Source organism: Coregonus lavaretus, assembly GCF_964263955.1.
Source record: "Coregonus lavaretus genome assembly, chromosome: 2".
NCBI lineage: Eukaryota > Metazoa > Chordata > Actinopteri > Salmoniformes > Salmonidae > Coregonus > Coregonus lavaretus.
Window position 1 is genome coordinate 8,497,451 of NC_139989.1, and position 19,212 is coordinate 8,516,662.

At 43.7% G+C, this 19,212-nt stretch overlaps 1 protein-coding gene across 3 annotated transcripts in view; it reads left to right on the plus strand.

The window, feature by feature from the left end:
• Positions 1-19,212, plus strand: part of LOC311102765 (serine/threonine-protein phosphatase 4 regulatory subunit 1-like) — a 33,251-nt gene continuing 14,039 nt past the window's right edge. The window contains exons 1-11 of one of the 3 annotated variants that reach the window (XM_084144163.1): positions 1-90; positions 234-278; positions 2,344-2,479; positions 2,596-2,702; positions 4,834-4,976; positions 5,204-5,350; positions 5,844-5,951; positions 6,280-6,345; positions 6,703-6,861; positions 8,041-8,165; positions 8,312-9,072. In XM_084144163.1, coding sequence (XP_084000289.1) covers positions 84-90; positions 234-278; positions 2,344-2,479; positions 2,596-2,702; positions 4,834-4,976; positions 5,204-5,350; positions 5,844-5,951; positions 6,280-6,345; positions 6,703-6,861; positions 8,041-8,165; positions 8,312-9,072 — 1,804 coding nt within the window. In that variant the 5' untranslated portion in view covers positions 1-83. The remainder of the gene's footprint in view (positions 91-233; positions 279-2,343; positions 2,480-2,595; positions 2,703-4,833; positions 4,977-5,203; positions 5,351-5,843; positions 5,952-6,279; positions 6,346-6,702; positions 6,862-8,040; positions 8,166-8,311; positions 9,073-19,212) is intronic. The other 2 variants (XM_084144164.1, XM_084144165.1) reach the window with 2 other exon arrangements.

A 19,212-nucleotide genomic window follows, 5' to 3' on the forward strand; every position in this document is an offset into this window, starting at 1 on the left:
GTTCTAACCGCGACTCCTATCTTCTCCCTCTCCAGTTGAAGCCTCATCTGCACATACCACTTTAAATGTAGGACCAGGACAAGATGGCGGGTACGTAGCCTTTATTTACATTAGCTTCGGGGAAATGCGTTATTAAGACTTATTTCCGTCCCATATTTAAAAAGTTTCAAGTGAAAGTACAATTAAGCTATTGATTGAGTATCCTTTCATTCCGTTTTTGGTTGTTTTTACAGATATATCTTTGCTGCAAGTGGATTCGCAGGAGGAGTTGGACGGATGTAAGTTTTCAGTGTGGAACTCTTACTACTAGGGGACTGACTAGCTTGCTACATAATTGCCCTGTCGGCAATGGAGTTCACGGGGGGGGGGTCGTATGTGTGGACCTTGAGTATACGTGTTGGACTGTCCCCTTTCTTAGCAACTTACTGAACTTTTCCCTCTTCGATGTGTAAAGAGGTATATTCACATGTTACATTTAAATGCTTGCAAAAGTAGTTTCGTAACAGCTAACGCTATGTCACGCGCACAGTTAGGTCATAAACTAACCAGCTAGCTAGCAAGCTAATTGGCTAGCTAGCCTCTGAAATGGCCAGATAGCTATCTAGCTCAGCTAAAGCAGATTAACAGTAACAAGCGGTTCGATTCACTGCATTGTATTCAATTTGATTATGAACATCTCGCACCCCTCGGTAGCTAGGTTCCAAACCTAATCCATCAAGCTTGCGTGCAGGATAGCTAGCGACCTAGCTAGTTACATCAGTGGAGGGAGGTTGTTGGGTTTTGTTCGACTACAGTATGATACTCGCTAAGGGCCATTAGTCACTCAACCTGAACCTCCCTGATGTGGAATGTTAATGGGTTTGGATTATTTGGTTTACTAGCTAAACTAAATTAGTTTGATAACATAACCAGCTATACTGAAAAAATATATAAATGCAACGATTTTACTGAGTTACAGTTCATTATAAGGAAGTCAGTCAATTGAAATAAATTCACTAGGCACTAATCTCTGGATTTCACATGACTGTGCAGGGCGTGCAGCCATGGGTGGGCCTGGGAGGGCATAGGCCCACCCACTGGGGAGCCAGGCCAGACCAATCAGAATTTGTTTATCCCCACAAAAGGGCTTTATTGCAGACAGAAATACTCCTCAGGTTCATCAGTAGTCAGGGTGGCTGGTCTCAGACGATCCCCCAGGTAAAGAAGCTGTATGTGGAGGTCCTGGGCTGGTGTGGTTACATGTGGTCTGCGGTTGTGATGCCTGTTGGACATACTGCCAAATTCTCTAAAATGACGTTGGAGGCGGTTTATGGTAGAGAAATTAACATTACATTTTCTGGAAACAGTTCTGGTGGACATATCTGCAGGCAGTATGCCAATTGCACGCTTCCTCAACTTGAGACATCTGTGGCATTGTGTTTTGTGACACAACTGGCCTTTTATTGTCCCCAGCACTAGGTGCACCTGTGTAATGATCATGCTGTTTAATCCGCTTCTTGATATGTCACACCCGTCAAGGTGGATGGATTATCTTGGCAAAGGTGAAATGCTCACTAACAGGAATGCAAACACATGTGTTCACAAAATTTGAGAGAAATAAGCGTTTTGTGCGTATGGAACATTTCTGGGATCTTTTATTTCAGCTCATGAAACATGGGACCAACACTTTACATGTTGCGTTTTATATATTTTTTCACTATAGATTGATATCACTATCCAGCATACATATTAGACAATTTGGGGACTGGCAAAAGTGGGAAATTGATGCACCCAGCCTGGCCGTATTGCAATAACTGGGATGTGCAGTTACTTGACACTGTTACAGTACAAGCTAGTTATTTATGTTGCAAGAGGGTGGATTGCTTTGTTTCTATAGTGCATCATGCAACATACCCATACCATTATGAAACAGTCAACATGCAATAAGTCCACCTACATATAACTACCTTCCTCCCACAGATCCACACCTGCTTTTAAGCTATGTGCATTTTGCCATGTTTAGATGTGTTCATTGTAGGCCTATGTTGATGACATTCATATGTTTTCCTCTCATTAAATCTGTAATTTTCACTTCTGCACTTTTTTGTGTTGGACCTTATTATTTTAACTACTGCTGATATGCTAATAGATTTAGCATTGGTGCCAAGCTTCTGCACTTTTTTGTGTTGGACCTTATTTTTTTAACTTCTGCTGAAATGCTAATAGATTTAGCATTGGTGCCAAGCTTCTGCCACTACTGCATGTCATGTCATTCACTCACTGTTCCTCATCACTGTCACTCACCGGCCTGTCTGGGTGGTGGTGGGTGCCTCTCATGCACTATATTTCCAATGTCTCTACTAGTTGGTGTGGATGACTACAGCTCAGAGTCTGACATCATTATTATACCTTCAGCCTTGGACTTTGTATCGCAAGATGAGATGCTGACTCCTCTTGGAAGATTGGATAAATACGTGGCTAGTGAAAACATTTTTAACAGGTAGCTATCCAATGGAACATTATTAGAACACACATTTTAAAATACTTTTTAAATTTATTCTGGAGAATAGTCAAATTGGTTCATTTTATGCATGGTTGTTATTGTGTGAATTCCAGACAAATGGTGGCACGAAGTTTGTTGGACACACTTAAAGCTGTGAGTGAGGATGACAGGGACTGTATCACTGTCTTGGAGAGAGTGGGCCGACTGGCCGATGACTCAGGTAAGACCCCATCGCTGAATGAGACGTGGCTGTTTCATATTTAACGGCTGACTGTATTGAAAACACCAAACTTGTCTGTCCATCATGTCTGCATGCTCTGGACATGCCCCTATTTCTGTGTCATTAAGTAGCCAGCCTGTTCTCCTCAGCTGGTCACCAGTGCAGAGATAGGCCTATGAATGTTTGATGGAGCGGTGTATTTAACTGACTGTTAACTGCACCTGGCTGCCATTTCACACAGGTGAAATGCATTTAGCCTGACTTTTACAGCCGGTCCCTGTTCAACCCCCCTTGGCCCTAACCCTTCGATGTTTGCAGATCTTTAAGGTTAGGTAGGCTAAGCAATATAGTGGAAGGTGCACCACTGCTTCTACCTATCCAGGCCGTTCAGATCGGCCAAGTTTCAAATTTTGATGTCACGTGCACAAGTACAGTGAAATGTCTTTCTTGCAAGCTCTAAACCCAACAACACAGTAATCAATGTAGTACTAAAAAGAACACAAGGTAGAACAAAAACGAGAAAGTAAGTAAGCTATATACAGGGTCAGTTCCAATACCATATTTATACTGAAAAAAATATAAACGCAATAATTTTAAAGATTTTACTGGGTTACAGTTCATATGAGGAAATCAGTCAATTGAAATTAAATTAATTCATTTTGGCCCTAATCTATGGATTTCACATGACTGGGAATACAGATATGCATCTGCCTCACAATGGGCCTCAGGAACTCGTCGCATTATTTATTTGCATTCAAATTGCCATCGATAAAATGCAATTGTGTTCGTTGTTCGTAGCTTATGCCTGCCCTTACCATAAACCCGACGCCGCAATGGGGAACTCTGTTCACAACATTGACATCAGCAAACCGCTCGCCCACATAACGCCATACATGTGGTTTGCGGTTGTGAGGCTGGTTTGACATGCTGCCAAATTCTAGAAAACGACATTGGAGGCGGCTTGTCAGCATGCCAATTGCGCGCTCCCTCAACTTGACATCTGTGGCATTGTGTTGTGTGACAAAACTGCAAATTTGAGTGGCCTTTTTTTGTCCCCAGCACACCTGTGTAATGATCATGCTGTTTAATCAGCTTCTTGATATGCCACATCTGTCAGGTGGATGGATTATCTTGGCAAAGGAGAAATGCTCACTAACAGGGATGTAAACAAATTTGTACACAACATTTGAGCTCATGAAACATGGGACCAATACTTTACATAGTCCGTGTAGCCATTTTGTTAGCTATTTAGCACTCTTATGGCTTGGGGATAGAAGCTGTTCAGGAGCCTGTTGGTGTCAGAAATCGAAGTGTTGGGGCCATGGGGAAGTGGTAGGGATTAGGAAATTGATTGGTCATTATTAGCTGGGATAACTCAAGTTTATTTGTGCAATGGTTAGGTCTCTGTAATTCTCTGAATGTAGGCTAGTGTACTAGCAGTGTCCTTGTAAGCGCAGGGCATGATAGCGTAATGCAGTAGCCCTGCTTTGCTTTATCTTTGCCAGGTCGCTGTTGTAAATGAGAACTTGTTCTCAACTGGCTTACCTGGTTAAATAAAGGTTAAATAAAAGAAAAAGAAAATGGTGCATGCATACATTAGAGTAGCAACCAGGTCCCTTAACCCTGGAGTACACTGACCAGAGCGGACCTTAGTCAGGCAGTGGGCATGTTTTAAAACAACTTCATGAATATCGTAAATAATAATGCACATGAAAAAGGTTTTCCCATAGCGTTTCAAAGGTGGGTGTGCTTTGGGGACATTTGGGCCTGCCTGGGAAATATTCTAGTCTATTTATTAGTGGATTGATGTATGTCTTTCAAATGTAGGCCTAACTAAATTCACATCTGAAGTTAAGAAAATATAACTGTATTTCTGCAGATAATCTCTCTGGACAAATTATATCCTCCCTATGGACAGAGGAGGATATCATTATATTTGTCCAGAGAGATTGTGTCCCCAAAGGCCTTTTGAATGGCAAAATGATCTGGTTTCATCATCCAGCCAGGGTGCTGCTGTCTATGATGTAATCAGATCATTTTGTTTTTAAAAGGCCTTTGATCTTTGGGCTTTATTGGCCCCTTTTCTACTGTTTTATAAAATATTTTTAAATGGATGACCTTTCTCTTTCAGAGCCCACTGTAAGAGCAGAGCTAATGGAGAAAGTTCCTCACATCGCCATTTTCTGTCAAGAGAACAGACCTTCCATTCCGTTTGCCTTCTCTAAATACTTGCTACCGATCGTCGTGAGATACCTGGCTGACCAGAACAACCAGGTAACAAGCGTGTGACAATTCATTACATTATCCCTCAGTGTGTTGTTAATCATACTTCTTCTACTTTTCAAATGCCTCTATATGGCCATTGACACATGTTAAATTTACACCAATTTAACGTTTTTCCGATGATGAATTAAGCTGCGAAAAGAAACATTTCATCGCAACTCTAATATTTGTCTAATGTTATTAATAACTTCTATATAATGATTCTGATGTCTCCCCAGGTCAGAAAGACCAGCCAGGCAGCCCTGTTGGTGCTGCTGGAGCAGGATCTGATTGAGAGGGGGGACATTGAGACCCTGGTGTGCCCCGTCCTGGTGGACCTGACCGCCCCCGACAGCAACGACGACGTCAAGACGGAAGCCATGGCCGTGAGTCACGTGACCAAGGAGATGTCTGAAATGGCACCCTATTCCCTATATAGTGCACTTCTTAAGTTGGTTTGATGGGTTCTGGTCAAAAGTAGTGCACTACATAGGGATTAGGGTGCTATCTCAGAAGCACGAGTGTGAGATGTAGTATGGAGCAGTTTATTCATGACATGATGCTCACACCACATTGTTATATTACCAGGCAGCCAGTGTGCCACTTTAAGATATGCTACTTTAAAACATTAGCATTTTATGTCATGAGGTTGACCACTTTGTTTTATCTGGCTTGCTATTTACCATAGCTGTGATATACAGAGGTAGGCTGCAGCCAGCATTCAAATTAATGTTTGTCCTTCTGCAGATAGTGCAAGGCAAGAGTATTTCAAAGTTGTCCATAGGATGCAGGTAGTGTTTTTGTGATGTGGCCAAACCTCCATGTGATGTGAGGAGGATGCTGACAGACTTTATTTTGACTCTGTGTTTGTGTCTGTAGATCATCTGTAAGATGGCCCCCATGGTGGGCAAGGACATCACAGAGCGCCTCTTCCTGCCCCGCTTCTGTGAGATGTGTTGCGACTGCAGGATGTTCCACGTGCGCAAGGTCAGTAGGATCTAGACTAGGGTTGTGTTCATTCGGCACCAAATGGATGAAAACGGACTGAAACGGGAGGGAATACCTGAAATTGTTATCCGTTGCAATTTTAAAAAATGTTTTCTGTTGTGTGCCGTAATGAACACGACCCTGGATTAGACCACTCACAGGCAGTGGTTGTCCCACTGTCTATGGGTAATGGGGACTGAACACACTCAATCAGACTTTCTCACATGTAGTATTGGTCTTTTCAGCTTTTTTGTTTAACGTATTGTTATATCTGCGTGGGCTTTGAGTCAATGTTTTAGATGTTTTGTTTTCTGTGTGTTTATGGCAGGTTTGTGCAGCAAACTTTGGCGACATTTGCAGTGTTGTCGGAGGAGAGGCGACAGAGAAACTCCTGGTACATGTTGACCTCTTTTGGTTTCATTCTCAGCCAACTGACTTGTTAGCTTTGTCACACCAAGGTTTACTCAAATGAGTCATCTGACAGCCAGAAGCTACTATTGTGCCTAATGTCGTTCCCAACTGCCACTGTATTGTCAGTTTCTCTGCACTCAGTGTATTGTTCTGTTGCAACTGTGTTGTGACCTTGAGATTGTAACGGGTGACCCATTGACACGCTCTCTCTCTGTGTGACTCCACTCAGTAGCTTGGCCCCGTGCGACAAGGAAAAGGCATTCCAAGCTCTGACTAACTGAAATTGTTATTTTGTTTTCTGCCTTCCCTTTCTCTCCCACCTCTCTCCTTTCCTGTCCAGCTGCCCCGCTTTTTCCAGCTCTGCTCGGACAACGTGTGGGGGGTGAGGAAGGCTTGTGCCGAGTGCTTCATGACCGTTTCCTCGTCCACCTCGCAGGAAGTGCGCAGGACCAAGCTCTCCTCGCTCTTCATCAGCCTCATCAGTGACCCCTCCCGCTGGGTGAGCACTCGACAGAAAGATGGATTTTCTACCATTTGGCAACCCACATCCACAACCTGACCCGAGGGGTATCCTACGAAGCAAGCTAGATCTACTCTGGGTTTTCCAAAGCTAACCAGCTTGTTAACTTAGCATTCCACTTCAGGTTTCATCCGCACTACGACGGTGGATATTGCTCGTCCGCCTGCCGTTAACTCTAGCAGGCTTTTAACTGCGCGTGCATGTCGCACATGGCTAGTCAAACACTGAATTCTTCATTGAGACAATGCTGAAACGTCAATCCATGGGCAAGTCAGTGCCACACTTTCATTTTTGCCAAAATCGATGTGAAAGTCATCTTGCAAATTCAGCAAGCTATGGTGTTGAAGTGCCGACTTTGGTGTGCTTAGTAATGTACAACTACCTTTTTTCCCCCATTCCTATCGATAAAGGTTTTGTATTAAGGAATAAAAAAAAGTCATACTGTGCGTGAAGTTTAAAATGCATTCTGTCATTACTAAATGTGTAATGTGATGTATTTTTGTAACACACACAAAAATACATTTTGATTTAATAAAATATTTAATCAGCCGTCTTCCTCAAATGAAGGGGATGATGACGCAATCTTTGCAACTTATGGCGCAGTCATTTCATTCAGGCTAAGTAGAGTTAGCCTTCCCCAGAGCACATTAGTTCTGAAGGATTCGTTACCATAGAAATTTACCTGACTAAAAAGTGAGCCACTTTCGTATGACTGGTTATCCCGAGTTCAACTCAGTTGACCAAAGTTACCTCGCTAACTCCTCAAACCTGCTTTGTAGGATACCCCTCCATTGGTAAATACTTTAGCATAGGCATTAAACATTGACCTGGGGCTAGTTCATGCTCTAGGTAGTTTGCTGTAGGTAACTCACTTTTCCAGTTTGAAAATAACTTTTTAGAGAAAATGTTTTTTACTGCAGGGCCTGGTAGTAGTAGTGTTTTTTTCCCCAATAGTTAGCCCACCATTATGGAAAATTGACATTACATCTTTTAAAAGCACGGCTGACATGCGACTTAGGACATGTCATGACACATGCTTTTCTCTGCTTCCTTATTTTAATGCACAACTTGCCTACTCTTTACAATGAGTGTAAGTAATTGTCATGTCATACTCATTTGTTCCTGGACCGCTTGTCTCGTACTGTGTGTCTCTCTCAGGTGCGTCAGGCTGCCTTCCAGTCTCTGGGCCAGTTCATCTCCACGTTCGCCAGCCCCAACAGTGTGGGCCAGTACTTCAGAGAGGGGGAGGAGGGCGAGTGCAACTGTGTCCATCCACAGAACAGGTGCAACCATTTTGGGCCTTTTGAGCAGGCATCTAAAAGGGAATTTACGTGAATGGCTGGATCCTTTCTTTCTGAAGAAAATCCACCAAGCTTGTATTGAGATTTGAACTGCTTTGTTTGTAACTAGCTTCCTTTCTCTCCCACAGTATTGAAGAGAAACCACTGAACTCGGACACTACAGACCCCTCCCTAAGGGCTAACACAGAGAATTACTCTCAGAGGCACTTGCCTGCATGCACAAATGGCAACCAAGAGGAGGGTTGTCCACAACAGGACTGCATTTTGACAGGCGACCTGGGGGAGGGGGTGTTGTGCCGGACAGAGGAGGTAGGAGGTGTGGATGTGGCGGAGGAGGGGGGTGGGGAGCAGGCGGCGGAGGCCTTGACGGACGCCTCGGACGGTGGATCGTGCTGCGAGGATGCCGACATAGGTCCTGAGTGCCTCTGTGGCGAGAAGAGCAAGAAGGAGCCTTCCTCGCTAATCCCTGACTCCTTCGACACAGCAGGGGCTCGGGAGGAGGAGGAAGCCCCTTCAGGGCATACTGAGAACGAGCCAGAGCCACCTGAGAAGCACACAACCTCTAACGAGAAGGATGACTCACCAGCAGACATATCTGAGCCCTCATCCTTGCCTGAGCCAGCAGACGAGTCCCCCTCTGTCAGTCCTCAGGACAGTATCCCTGAGCAGGAGCTCTACAACTCCTTCCACTTCTGGAGGACGCCCATCGCTGAGATGGACCTGGACCTGGAACTGCTCCAGCAGGGTGAAAGTGGCCAGGAGGAGCCCCCCAGCTATGGCTCCTCCAGTCAGGGCAAGACTAAGGCCTCGGCACCCATCCTGGACCGGAAACAGCTGGAAGAGCTGATTGAAAACCTGGAGCCTCATATTGATGACCCTGACGTGAAAGGTGAGCTGTGTGTGTGTCTATGAAGCTTCAGCTTTACTATACTATTAGAGGTCTACACTACAGCTGGGGTCAAGATAAGCTGCTTACTTAAACACCATACATTGGAATTTAACTCAAGAGGTGGTTATTTTGGTCACTGTTGAAATACATGGGGTTGTGTGTCCATTCATAGAGACAGTGACTCATAGTGTGTTGTAGGCTGTATATAATTCCGTTAGGAAGAAGTTGTCATGGAGGGTGAATTCCCTTGGGCAATAAAGTGACAACCTGTTTTTTCCAAGCTAACCCCAGCAATACAGTGTTGTTGACTGTTAAGATTCCTCTGCCGTGAATGGACAGCAGAAGCTCAGCTGTAATGTTTCACAGGTAGTGTTGGGTGGTAGAGCTCAGAGGCTAGCACTATAGGCCAACGCTGTGAGAGGTTAGACTTTGAGTCCAGTCCACTGTGTTATCGGTGGAAGGAAACCCTTGATGTCGCCTCGGCATGTGCGGTTAGCAGCCTGCTGGGGCCTGGCCATTCTATGCAATACAAAAGGGAGGTTATATTTGGGCCCGACTTGAAAGGGACAGAGGCAGTAAATAGAAAAATCGTGAGAGGTGTGTACCGGTATATCAATGTCATAAATCGCACAATGAAACTAAGGGCGTTGTCAGAGGTTACCAAAAAGCACCAGAAAGAAGCTTAAAACTAAAGCTGTTTTTGTCGTAAAACAGGTTTATACAGTACCAGTCAAAAGTTTGAAAATACCTACTCATTCCAGGGTTTTTCTTTATTTTTTATTATTTTCTGCATTGTAGAATAATAGTGAAGACATCAAAACGATGAAAGAACACATATGGAATCATGTAGTAACCAAAAAAGTGTTAAACAAATCAAAATATATTTAATATTTTAGATTCTTCAAAGTAGCCACCATTTGCCTTGATGACAGCTTTGCATTCCAGGTGACAACCAGCTTCATGTGGTAGTCACCTGGAATGCATTTCAATTAACAGGTGTGCCTTGTTAAAAGTTCATTTGTGGAATTTCTTTCCTTAATGCGTTTGAGCCAATCAGTTGTGTTGTGACAAGGTAGGTGTGGTATACAGAAGATAGCCCTATTTGGTAAAAGACCAAGTCCATATTATGGCAAGAACAGCTCAAATAAGCAAAGAGAAACGACAGTCCATCATTACTTTAAGACAAGGTCAGTCAATCCAGAAAATGTAAAGAACTTTGAAAGTTTCTTCAAGTGCAGTCGTAAAACCATCAAGCGCTATGATGAAACTGGCTCTCATGCTGACCGCCACAGGAAAGGAAGACCCAGAGTTACCTCTGCTGGAGAGGATAAGTTCTTTAGAGTTAACTGCACCTCAGAAATTGCAGCCAAATAAATGCTTAATAGTTCAAGTAACATCAACTGTTCAGAGGAGATTGTGTGAATCAGGCCTTCGTGGTCGAATTGCTGCAAAGAAACCACTACTAAATGACACCAATAAGAAGAAGAGACTTGCTTGGGCCAAGAAACACGAGCAATATGTCCTTTGGTCTGATGAGTCCAAATTTGAGATTTTTGGTTCCAACCGCTGTGTCTTTGTGAGGCGCAGAGTAGGTGAACGGATGATCTCCGCATGTGTGGTTCCCACCGTGAAGCATGGAGGAGGTGTGATGGTGTGGGGGTGCTTTGCTGGTGACACTGTCTGTGATTTATTTAGAATTCAAGGCACTCTTAACCAGCATGGCTACCACAGCATTCTGCAGCGATACGCCAGTCCTACTAAGCGCAAACCAGATGGGATATCACCTCCAGGCTGTGTAAGGGCTATTTGACCAAGAAGGAGAGTGATGGCGTGCTGCATCAGATGACCTGGCCTCCACAATCACCCGACCTCAACCCAATAGAGATGGTTTGGGATGAGTTGGACCGCAGAGTGAAGGAAAAGCAGCCAACAAGTGCTCAGCATATGTGGGAACTCCTTCAAGACCTTTGGAAAAGCATTCCAGGTGAAGCTGGTTGAGAGAATGCCAAGAGAGTGCAAAGCTGTCAACAAGGGTGGCTATTTTGAAGATTCTCAATTATAAAATATATTTTGTTTTGTTTAACACTATTTTTTTGGTTACTACATGTTTCCATATGTGTTATTTCATAGTTTTGATGTCTTCACTATTATTCTACAATGTAACAAATTGTAAAAATAAAGAAAAACCCTTTACTGAGTAGGTGTGTCCAAACTTTTGACTGGTACTGTGTACAGTGCCTTGCAAAAGTATTCATCCCCCTTGGCGTTTTTTCCTATTTTGTTGTATTACAACCTGTAATTTAAATTGATTTTTATTTGGATTTCATGTAATGTACATACACAAAATAGTCCAAATTGGTGAAGTGAAAGGAAAAAAATAAAAATTTTCAAGAAATTCTAAAATATACAGTTCGAGTCGGAAGTTTACATACACCTTAAATACATTTTAAACTCAGTTTTTCACAATTCCTGACATTTAATCCTAGTAAAAATTCCCTGTCTTAGGTCAGTTATGATCACCACTTTTTTTTAAGAATGTGAAATGTCAGAATAATAGTAGAGAGAATGATTTATTTCAGCTTTTATTTCTTTCATCACATTCCAGTGGGTCAGAAGTTTACATACAATCAATTAGTATTTGGTAGCATTGCCTTTAAATTGTTTTGGGTAGCCTTCCACAAGCGTCCCACAATAAGTACCTGGGGCGGCAGGTAGCTTAGTGGTTAAGAGCGTTGTGCCAGTAACCGAAAGGTCGCTGGTTCTAATCCCCGAGCCAACTAGGTGAAAAATCTGTCGATGTGCCCATGAGCAAGGCACTTAACCCTAATTGCTCATGTAAGTCGCTCTGGATAAGAGTGTCTGCTAAATGACTTAAAAAAAATAAAAAAATAATAATAATAATTGGCTGAATTTTGGCCCATTCCTCCTGACAGAGCTGGTGTAACTGAGTCAGGTTTGTAGGCCTCCTTGCTCGCACACGCATTTTCAGTTCTGCCCACAAATGTTCTATAGGATTGAGGTCAGGGCTTTGTGATGGCCACTCCAATACCTTGACTTTGTTGTCGTTAAGCCATTTTGCCACATCTTTGGAAGTATGCTTGGGGTCATTGTCCATTTGGAAGATCCATTTGCGACCAAGCTTTAACTTCCTGACTGATGTCTTGAGATGTTGCTTCGATATATCCACATAATTTTCCTTCCTCATGATGCCATCTATTTTGTGAAGTGCACCAGTCCCTCCTGCAGCAAAGCACCCCCACAGCATGATGATGCCACCCCCGTGCTTCACGGTTTGGATGGTGTTCTTCGGCTTGCAAGCACCCCCCTTTTCCTCCAAACATAACGATGGTCATTATGGCCAAACAGTTATTTTTGTTTCATCAGAGCGGAGGACATTTCTCCAAAAAGTACGATCTTTGTCCCCATGTGCAGTTGCAAACCGTAGTCTGGCTTTTTAATGGTGGTTTTGGAGCAGTGGCTTCTTCCTTGCTGAGCGGCCTTTCAGGTTATGTCGATATAGGACTTGTTTTACTGTGGATATAGATACTTTTGTACCTGTTTCCTCCAGCATCTTCATAAGGTCCTTTGCTGTTGTTCTGGGATTGATTTGCACTTTTCGCACCAAAGTACGTTCATCTCTAGGAGACAGAACACGTCTCCTTCCTGAGCGGTATGACGGCTGCGTGGTCCCATGGTGTTTATACTTGCGTACTATTGTTTGTACAGATGAACATTGTACCTTCAGGCGTTTGGAAATTGCTCCCAAGGATGAACCAGACTTGTGGAGGTCTACAAAAATAAAATTCTGAGGTATTGGCTGATTTCTTTTGATTTTCCCATGATGTCAAGCAAAGAGGCACTGAGTTTGAAAGTAGTCCTTGAAATACATCCACAGGTACACCTCCAATTGACTCAAATGATGTCAATTAGCCTATCAGAAGCTTCTAAAGCCATGACATCATTTTCTGGAATTTTCCAAGCTGTTTAAAGGCACAGTCAACTTAGTGTGTGTAAACTTCTGACCCACTGGAATTGTGATACAGTGAAATAATCTGTCTGTAAACAATTGTTGGAAAAATGACTTGTGTCATGCACAAAGTAGATGTCCTAACCGACTTGCCAAAACTATAGTTTGTTAACAAGACATTTGTGGAGTGGTTGAAAAACGAGTTTTAATGACTCCAACCTAAGTGTATGTAAAGAAAAACTTCAACCTTAAATAATGGAAAAGTGATGCGTGCATATGTATTCACCCCCTTTGCTATGAAGCCCCTAAATAAGATCTGGTGCAACCAATTACCTTCAGAAGTCACATAATTAGTTAAATAGATTGCACACAGGTGGACTTTAAGTGTCACATGATCTGTCACATGATCTTAGTGTGTATATATACACCTGTTCTGAATGGCCCCAGAGTCTGCAACACCACCAAGCAAGCGGTACCACCAAGCAAGCGGCACCATGAAGACCAAGGAGCTCCAAACAGGTCAGGGACCAAGTTGTGGAGAAGTACAGATCAGGGTTGGGTTATAAAAAAAGATCAGACACTTAGAACATCCCACGGAGCACCATTAAATTCATTATTAGAAAATGGAAAGAATATGGCACCACAACAAACTTGCCAAGAGAGGGCCGCCCACCAAAACTCACGGACCAGGCAAGGAGGGCATTAATCAGAGGCAACATAAAAATCAAATCAAATCAAATCAAATTTTATTGGTCACATGCGCCGAATACAACAGGTGCAGACATTACAGTGAAATGCTTACTTACAGCCCTTAACCAACAGTGCATTTATTTTAAACAAAAAAGTAAGAATAAAACAACAACAAAAAAAGTGTTGAGAAAAAAAGAGCAGAAGTAAAATAAAGTGACAGTAGGGAGGCTATATATACAGTAAAATAAAGTGACAGTAGGGAGGCTATATATACAGGGGGGTACCGTTGCAGAGTCAGTGTGCGGGGGCACCGGCTAGTTGAGGTAGTTGAGGTAATATGTACATGTGGGTAGAGTTAAAGTGACTATGCATAAATACTTACTTAACAGAGTAGCAGCAGCGTAAAAAGGATGGGGTGGGGGGGCAGTGCAAATAGTCCGGGTAGCCATGATTAGCTGTTCAGGAGTCTTATGGCTTGGGGGTAGAAGCTGTTGAGAAGTCTTTTGGACCTAGACTTGGCACTCCGGTACCGCTTGCCGTGCGGTAGCAGAGAGAACAGTCTATGACTAGGGTGGCTGGAGTCTTTGACAATTTTGAGGGCCTTCCTCTGACACCGCCTGGTATAGAGGTCCTGGATGGCAGGGAGCTTTGCCCCAGTGATGTACTGGGCCGTACGCACTACCCTCTGTAGTGCCTTGCGGTCAGAGGCCAAGCAGTTGCCATACCAGGCGGTGATGCAACCAGTCAGGATGCTCTCGATGGTGCAGCTGTAGAATTATTTGAGGATCTGAGGACCCATGCCAAATCTTTTTTGTCTCCTGAGGGGGAATAGGCTTTGTCGTGCCCTCTTCACGACTGTCTTGGTGTGTTTGGACCATGATAGTTCGTTGGTGATGTGGACACCAAGGAACTTGAAGCTCTCAACCTGTTCCACTACAGCCCCGTCGATGAGAATGGGGGCGTGCTCAGTCCTCTTTTTTTTCCTGTAGTCCACAATCATCTCCTTTGTCTTGGTCATGTTGAGGGAGAGGTTGTTGTCCTGGCACCCCACGGCCAGATCTCTGACCTCCTCCCTATAGGCTGTCTCATCGTTGTCGGTGATCAGGCCTACCACTGTTGTGTCTTCGGCAAACTTAATGATGGTGTTGGAGTCGTGCCTGGCCATGCAGTCATGGGTGAACAGAGAGTACAGGAGGGGACTGAGCACGCACCCCTGAGGGGCCCCCGTGTTGAGGATCAGTGTGGCAGATGTGTTGGTACCTACCCTTACCACCTGGGGGCGGCCCGTCAGGAAGTCCAGGATCCAGTTGCAGAGGGAGGTGTTTAGTCCCAGGATCCTTAGCTTAGTGATGAGCTTAGAGGGCACTATGGTGTTGAATGCTGAGCTGTAGTCAATAAATAGCATTCTCACGTAGGTGTTCCTCTTGTCCAGGTGGGAAAGGGCAGTGTGGAGTGCGATAGAGATTGCATCATCTGTGGATCTGTTGGGGCGGTATGCAAATTGGAGTGGGTCTAGGGTTTCTGGGATTATGCTGTTGATGTGAGCCATGACCAGTCTTTCAAAGCACTTCATGGCTACAGACGTCAGTGCTACGGGTCGGTAGTCATTTAGGCAGGTTACCTTAGTGTTCTTGGGCACAGGGACTATGGTGGTCTGCTTGAAACATGTTGGTATTACAGACTCAGTCAGGGACATGTTGAAAATGTCAGTGAAGACACTTGCCAGTTGGTCAGCACATGCTCGGAGTACACGTCCTGGTAATCCGTCTGGCCCTGCGGCCTTGTGAATGTTGACCTGCTTAAAAGTCTTACTCACATCGGCTACGGAGAGCGTGATCACATAGTCGTCCGGAACAGCTGGTGCTCTCATGCATGCTTCAGTGTTGCTTGCCTCGAAGCGAGCATAGAAGTGGTTTAGCTCGTCTGGTAGGCTTGTGTCACTGGGCAGCTCGCGGCTGTGCTTCCCTTTGTAGTCTGTAATAGTTTTCAAGCCCTGCCACATCCGACGAGCGTCAGAGCCAGTGTAGTATGATTCAATCTTAGACCTGTATTGACTCTTTGCCTGTTTGATGGTTCGTCGGAGGTCATAGCGGGATTTCTTATAAGCGTCCGGGTTAGAGTCCCGTTCCTTGAAAGCGGCAGCTCTACCCTTTAGCTCAGTGCGGATGTTTCCTGTAATCCATGGCTTCTGGTTGGGGTATGTACGTACGGTCACTGTGGGGACGACATCATCAATGCACTTATTGATGAAGCCAGTGACTGATGTGGTGTACTCCTCAATGCTGTCTGAAGAATCCCGGAACATGTTCCAGTGTGTGCTAGCAAAACAGTCCTGTAGCTTAGCATCTGCGTCATCTGACCACTTCTTTATTAACCGAGACTGGTGCTTCCTGCTTCAGTTTTTGCTTATAAGCAGGAATCAGGAGGATAGAGTTATGGTCAGATTTGCCAAATGGAGGGCGAGGGAGAGCTTTGTATGCGTCTCTGTGTGTGGAGTAAAGGTGGTCTAGAGTTTTTTTCCCTCTGGTTGCACATTTAACATGCTGGTAGAAATTAGGTAGAACGGATTTAAGTTTCCCTGCATTAAAGTCCCCGGCTACTAGGAGCGCTGCATCTGGATGAGCGTTTTCCTGTTGATTAATGGCCTTGTACAACTAATTCAGTGCAATCTTAATGCCAGCATTGGTTTGTGGTGGTAAATAGACAGCTATGAAAAATATAGATGAAAACTCTCTTGGTAAATAGTGTGGTCTACAGCTTATCATAAGATACTCTACCTCAGGCGAGCAAAACCTCGAAACTTCCTTAGTATTTGATTTTGTGCACCAGCTGTTGTTTACAAATATACACAGACCGCCGCCCCTTGTCTTACCGGAGTCTGCCGTTCTGTCCTGTCGATGTAGCGTATAGCCTGCTAGCTGAATGTTATCATTGTTGTCGTTCAGCCACGACTCCGTGAAACATAAGATATTACATTTTTTAATGTCCCGTTGGTAGGATAACCGTAATCTTAAATCGTCAATTTTATTCTCAAAAGATTGAACGTTGGCTAATAGGATTGATGGGAGAGGCAGTTTACTCGCTCGCCGTCGGATCCTTACAAGGCACCCGGATCTGCGTCCACGATATCTCCGTCTCTTCCTCACGCGAATGACGGGGATCTGGGCCTTGTAGGGTGTCTGTAGGATATCCTTCGCGAACGCCTCGTTGAAGAAAAATTATTCGTCCAATGCGAGGTGAGTAATCGCTGTCCTGATATCCAGAAGCTCTCTTTGGTTATAAGAGACGATGGCAGAAACATTATGTACAAAATAAATTACAAATAACGCGGAAAAACACACATAATAGTACAATTGGTTAGAGGGCTGTAAAACGGCAGCCATCTTCTCCGGCGCTGTCTCAAACTCTGTAATACATCCATAGAGACCAAAGATAACCCTGAAGGAGCTGCAAAGCTCCACAGCAGAGATTGGAGTATCTGTCCATAGGACCACTTTAAGCCGTACACTCCACAGAGCTGGGCTTTACTGAAGAATGGCCAGGAAAAAAGCCATTGCTTAAAGAAAAAAAATAAGCAAACACGTTTGGTGTTCGCCAAAAGGCATGTGGGAGACTCCCCAAACATATGGAAGAAGGTACTCTGTTCAGATGAGACCAAAATTGAGCTTTTTGGCCATCAAGGAAAACGCTATGTCTGGCGCAAACCCAACACCTCTCATCACCCCGAGAACACCATCCCCACAGTGAAGCATGATGGTGGCAGCATCATGCTGTGGGGATGTTTTTCATCGGCAGGGACTGGGAAACTGGTCAGAATTGAAGGAATGATGGATGGCGCTAAAAACAGGGAAATTCTTGAGGGAAACCTGTTTCAGTCTTCCAGAGATTTGAGAATGGGACGGAGGTTCACCTTCCAGCAGGACAATGACCCTAAGCATAATGTTAACGCAACACTTGAGTGGTTTAAGTGGAAACATTTAAATATTTTGGAATGGCCTAGTCTAAGCCCAGACCTCAATCCAATTGAGAATCTGTGGTATGACTTAAAGATTGCTGCAAAAGGTGGCTCTACAAAGTATTGACTTTGGGGCGGTGAATAGTTATGCACGCTCAAGTTTTCGTTTTTTTTGTCTTATTTCTTGTCTCACAATAAATATGTTGCATCTTCAAAGTGGTAGGCATGTTGTGTAAATCAAATGATACAACCCCCCCCCAAATCCATTTTAATTCCAGGTTGTAAGGCAACAAAATAGGAAAAATGCCAATGGGGGTGAATACTTTCGCAAGCCACTGTATGTATGTATGTTGTTTTTATATTGAAAATTATGTTGTCGGTATTTCGAAATACCCCGGTAATACGGTATATCGCACAAGCCTAGTGTGTATTCATTCAGTGACGTGACATGTTCTGAATGTTGCAGATAGAAATAGCATGAAAAGAGCTGACAGACAATCATATCACTTCTAACATCCTCTTGAACAGGCCCCAGATTGTTGTTATAACTTATTTTTTGTACCTTTTATTTTATCAGGGAGTCATACCGAGACCAAGGTGTATTTTACAGATGAGCCCTGAATTGCGTAAATTACAGAAAATACACACATCAATATAAATACAAAATGCAAGCAAAAAATGTCTTCAATCAGCTTTCTGAATTGCCCTAGAGGAACCAAAACATCAAATTTAAGTGCAAGAAAGCTAAATCAGCTTTTAGTTAAATCAGTAGAGACCAAAGGAATTTCCAGAGTTAGCTGTCCCTGAGACCGGGTGTGGTAACTCATGTCTAAAGTTTAGTAAAGATGTGAGGTACAGTGGGACTTTTTGTAATACGTAGCAATGTATCAACCTACGTGACATCAGAGGGCCAACCAACTTTCTAGTAGAGAATGCAGTGATGAGTACTAAAATTGGCAGCTGTGTTCATATAGATGTCGCCATAGTCTAGGACCGATAGGAACGTTGACTGAATAATCTTCTTTCTACTATTTAGCGAGAGGCAGGACCTATTGCTATAGAACAGTGTTTCCCAAACTCGATCCTCTGTAATACACTACACAGCTTATTCAAATAATCAACTAATCAAGCTTTGCTCGTTTGAATCAGCTGTGTAGTGTTAGGGCAAAAACTAAAACGTGCTCCACTTGGGGTCCCGAGGACCGAGTTTGGGAAACCCTGCTATAGAAGAAGCCCATTTTGATTCTCAGCTTCTTAACTCATCAATATGCATTTTAAAAGAGAGCTTTTCAACTATCCAGATACCCAAATATTTGGGTAAGCAGGGACACGATCAATATGGACACCATCCAAAGTACATATGCTTAAGTCACCAGTTATTTGTATGTGCTCTAGAGAACATGTACTTAGTTTACCTGCATTTACCTAATTTCAGGTCAATAAAGTGTTTCTGTAATACAATGAAAGCATACTGTATTTCAGATAGAGCCTGCTCAACCGTGGGGGCAATGGCATACACAACAGCATC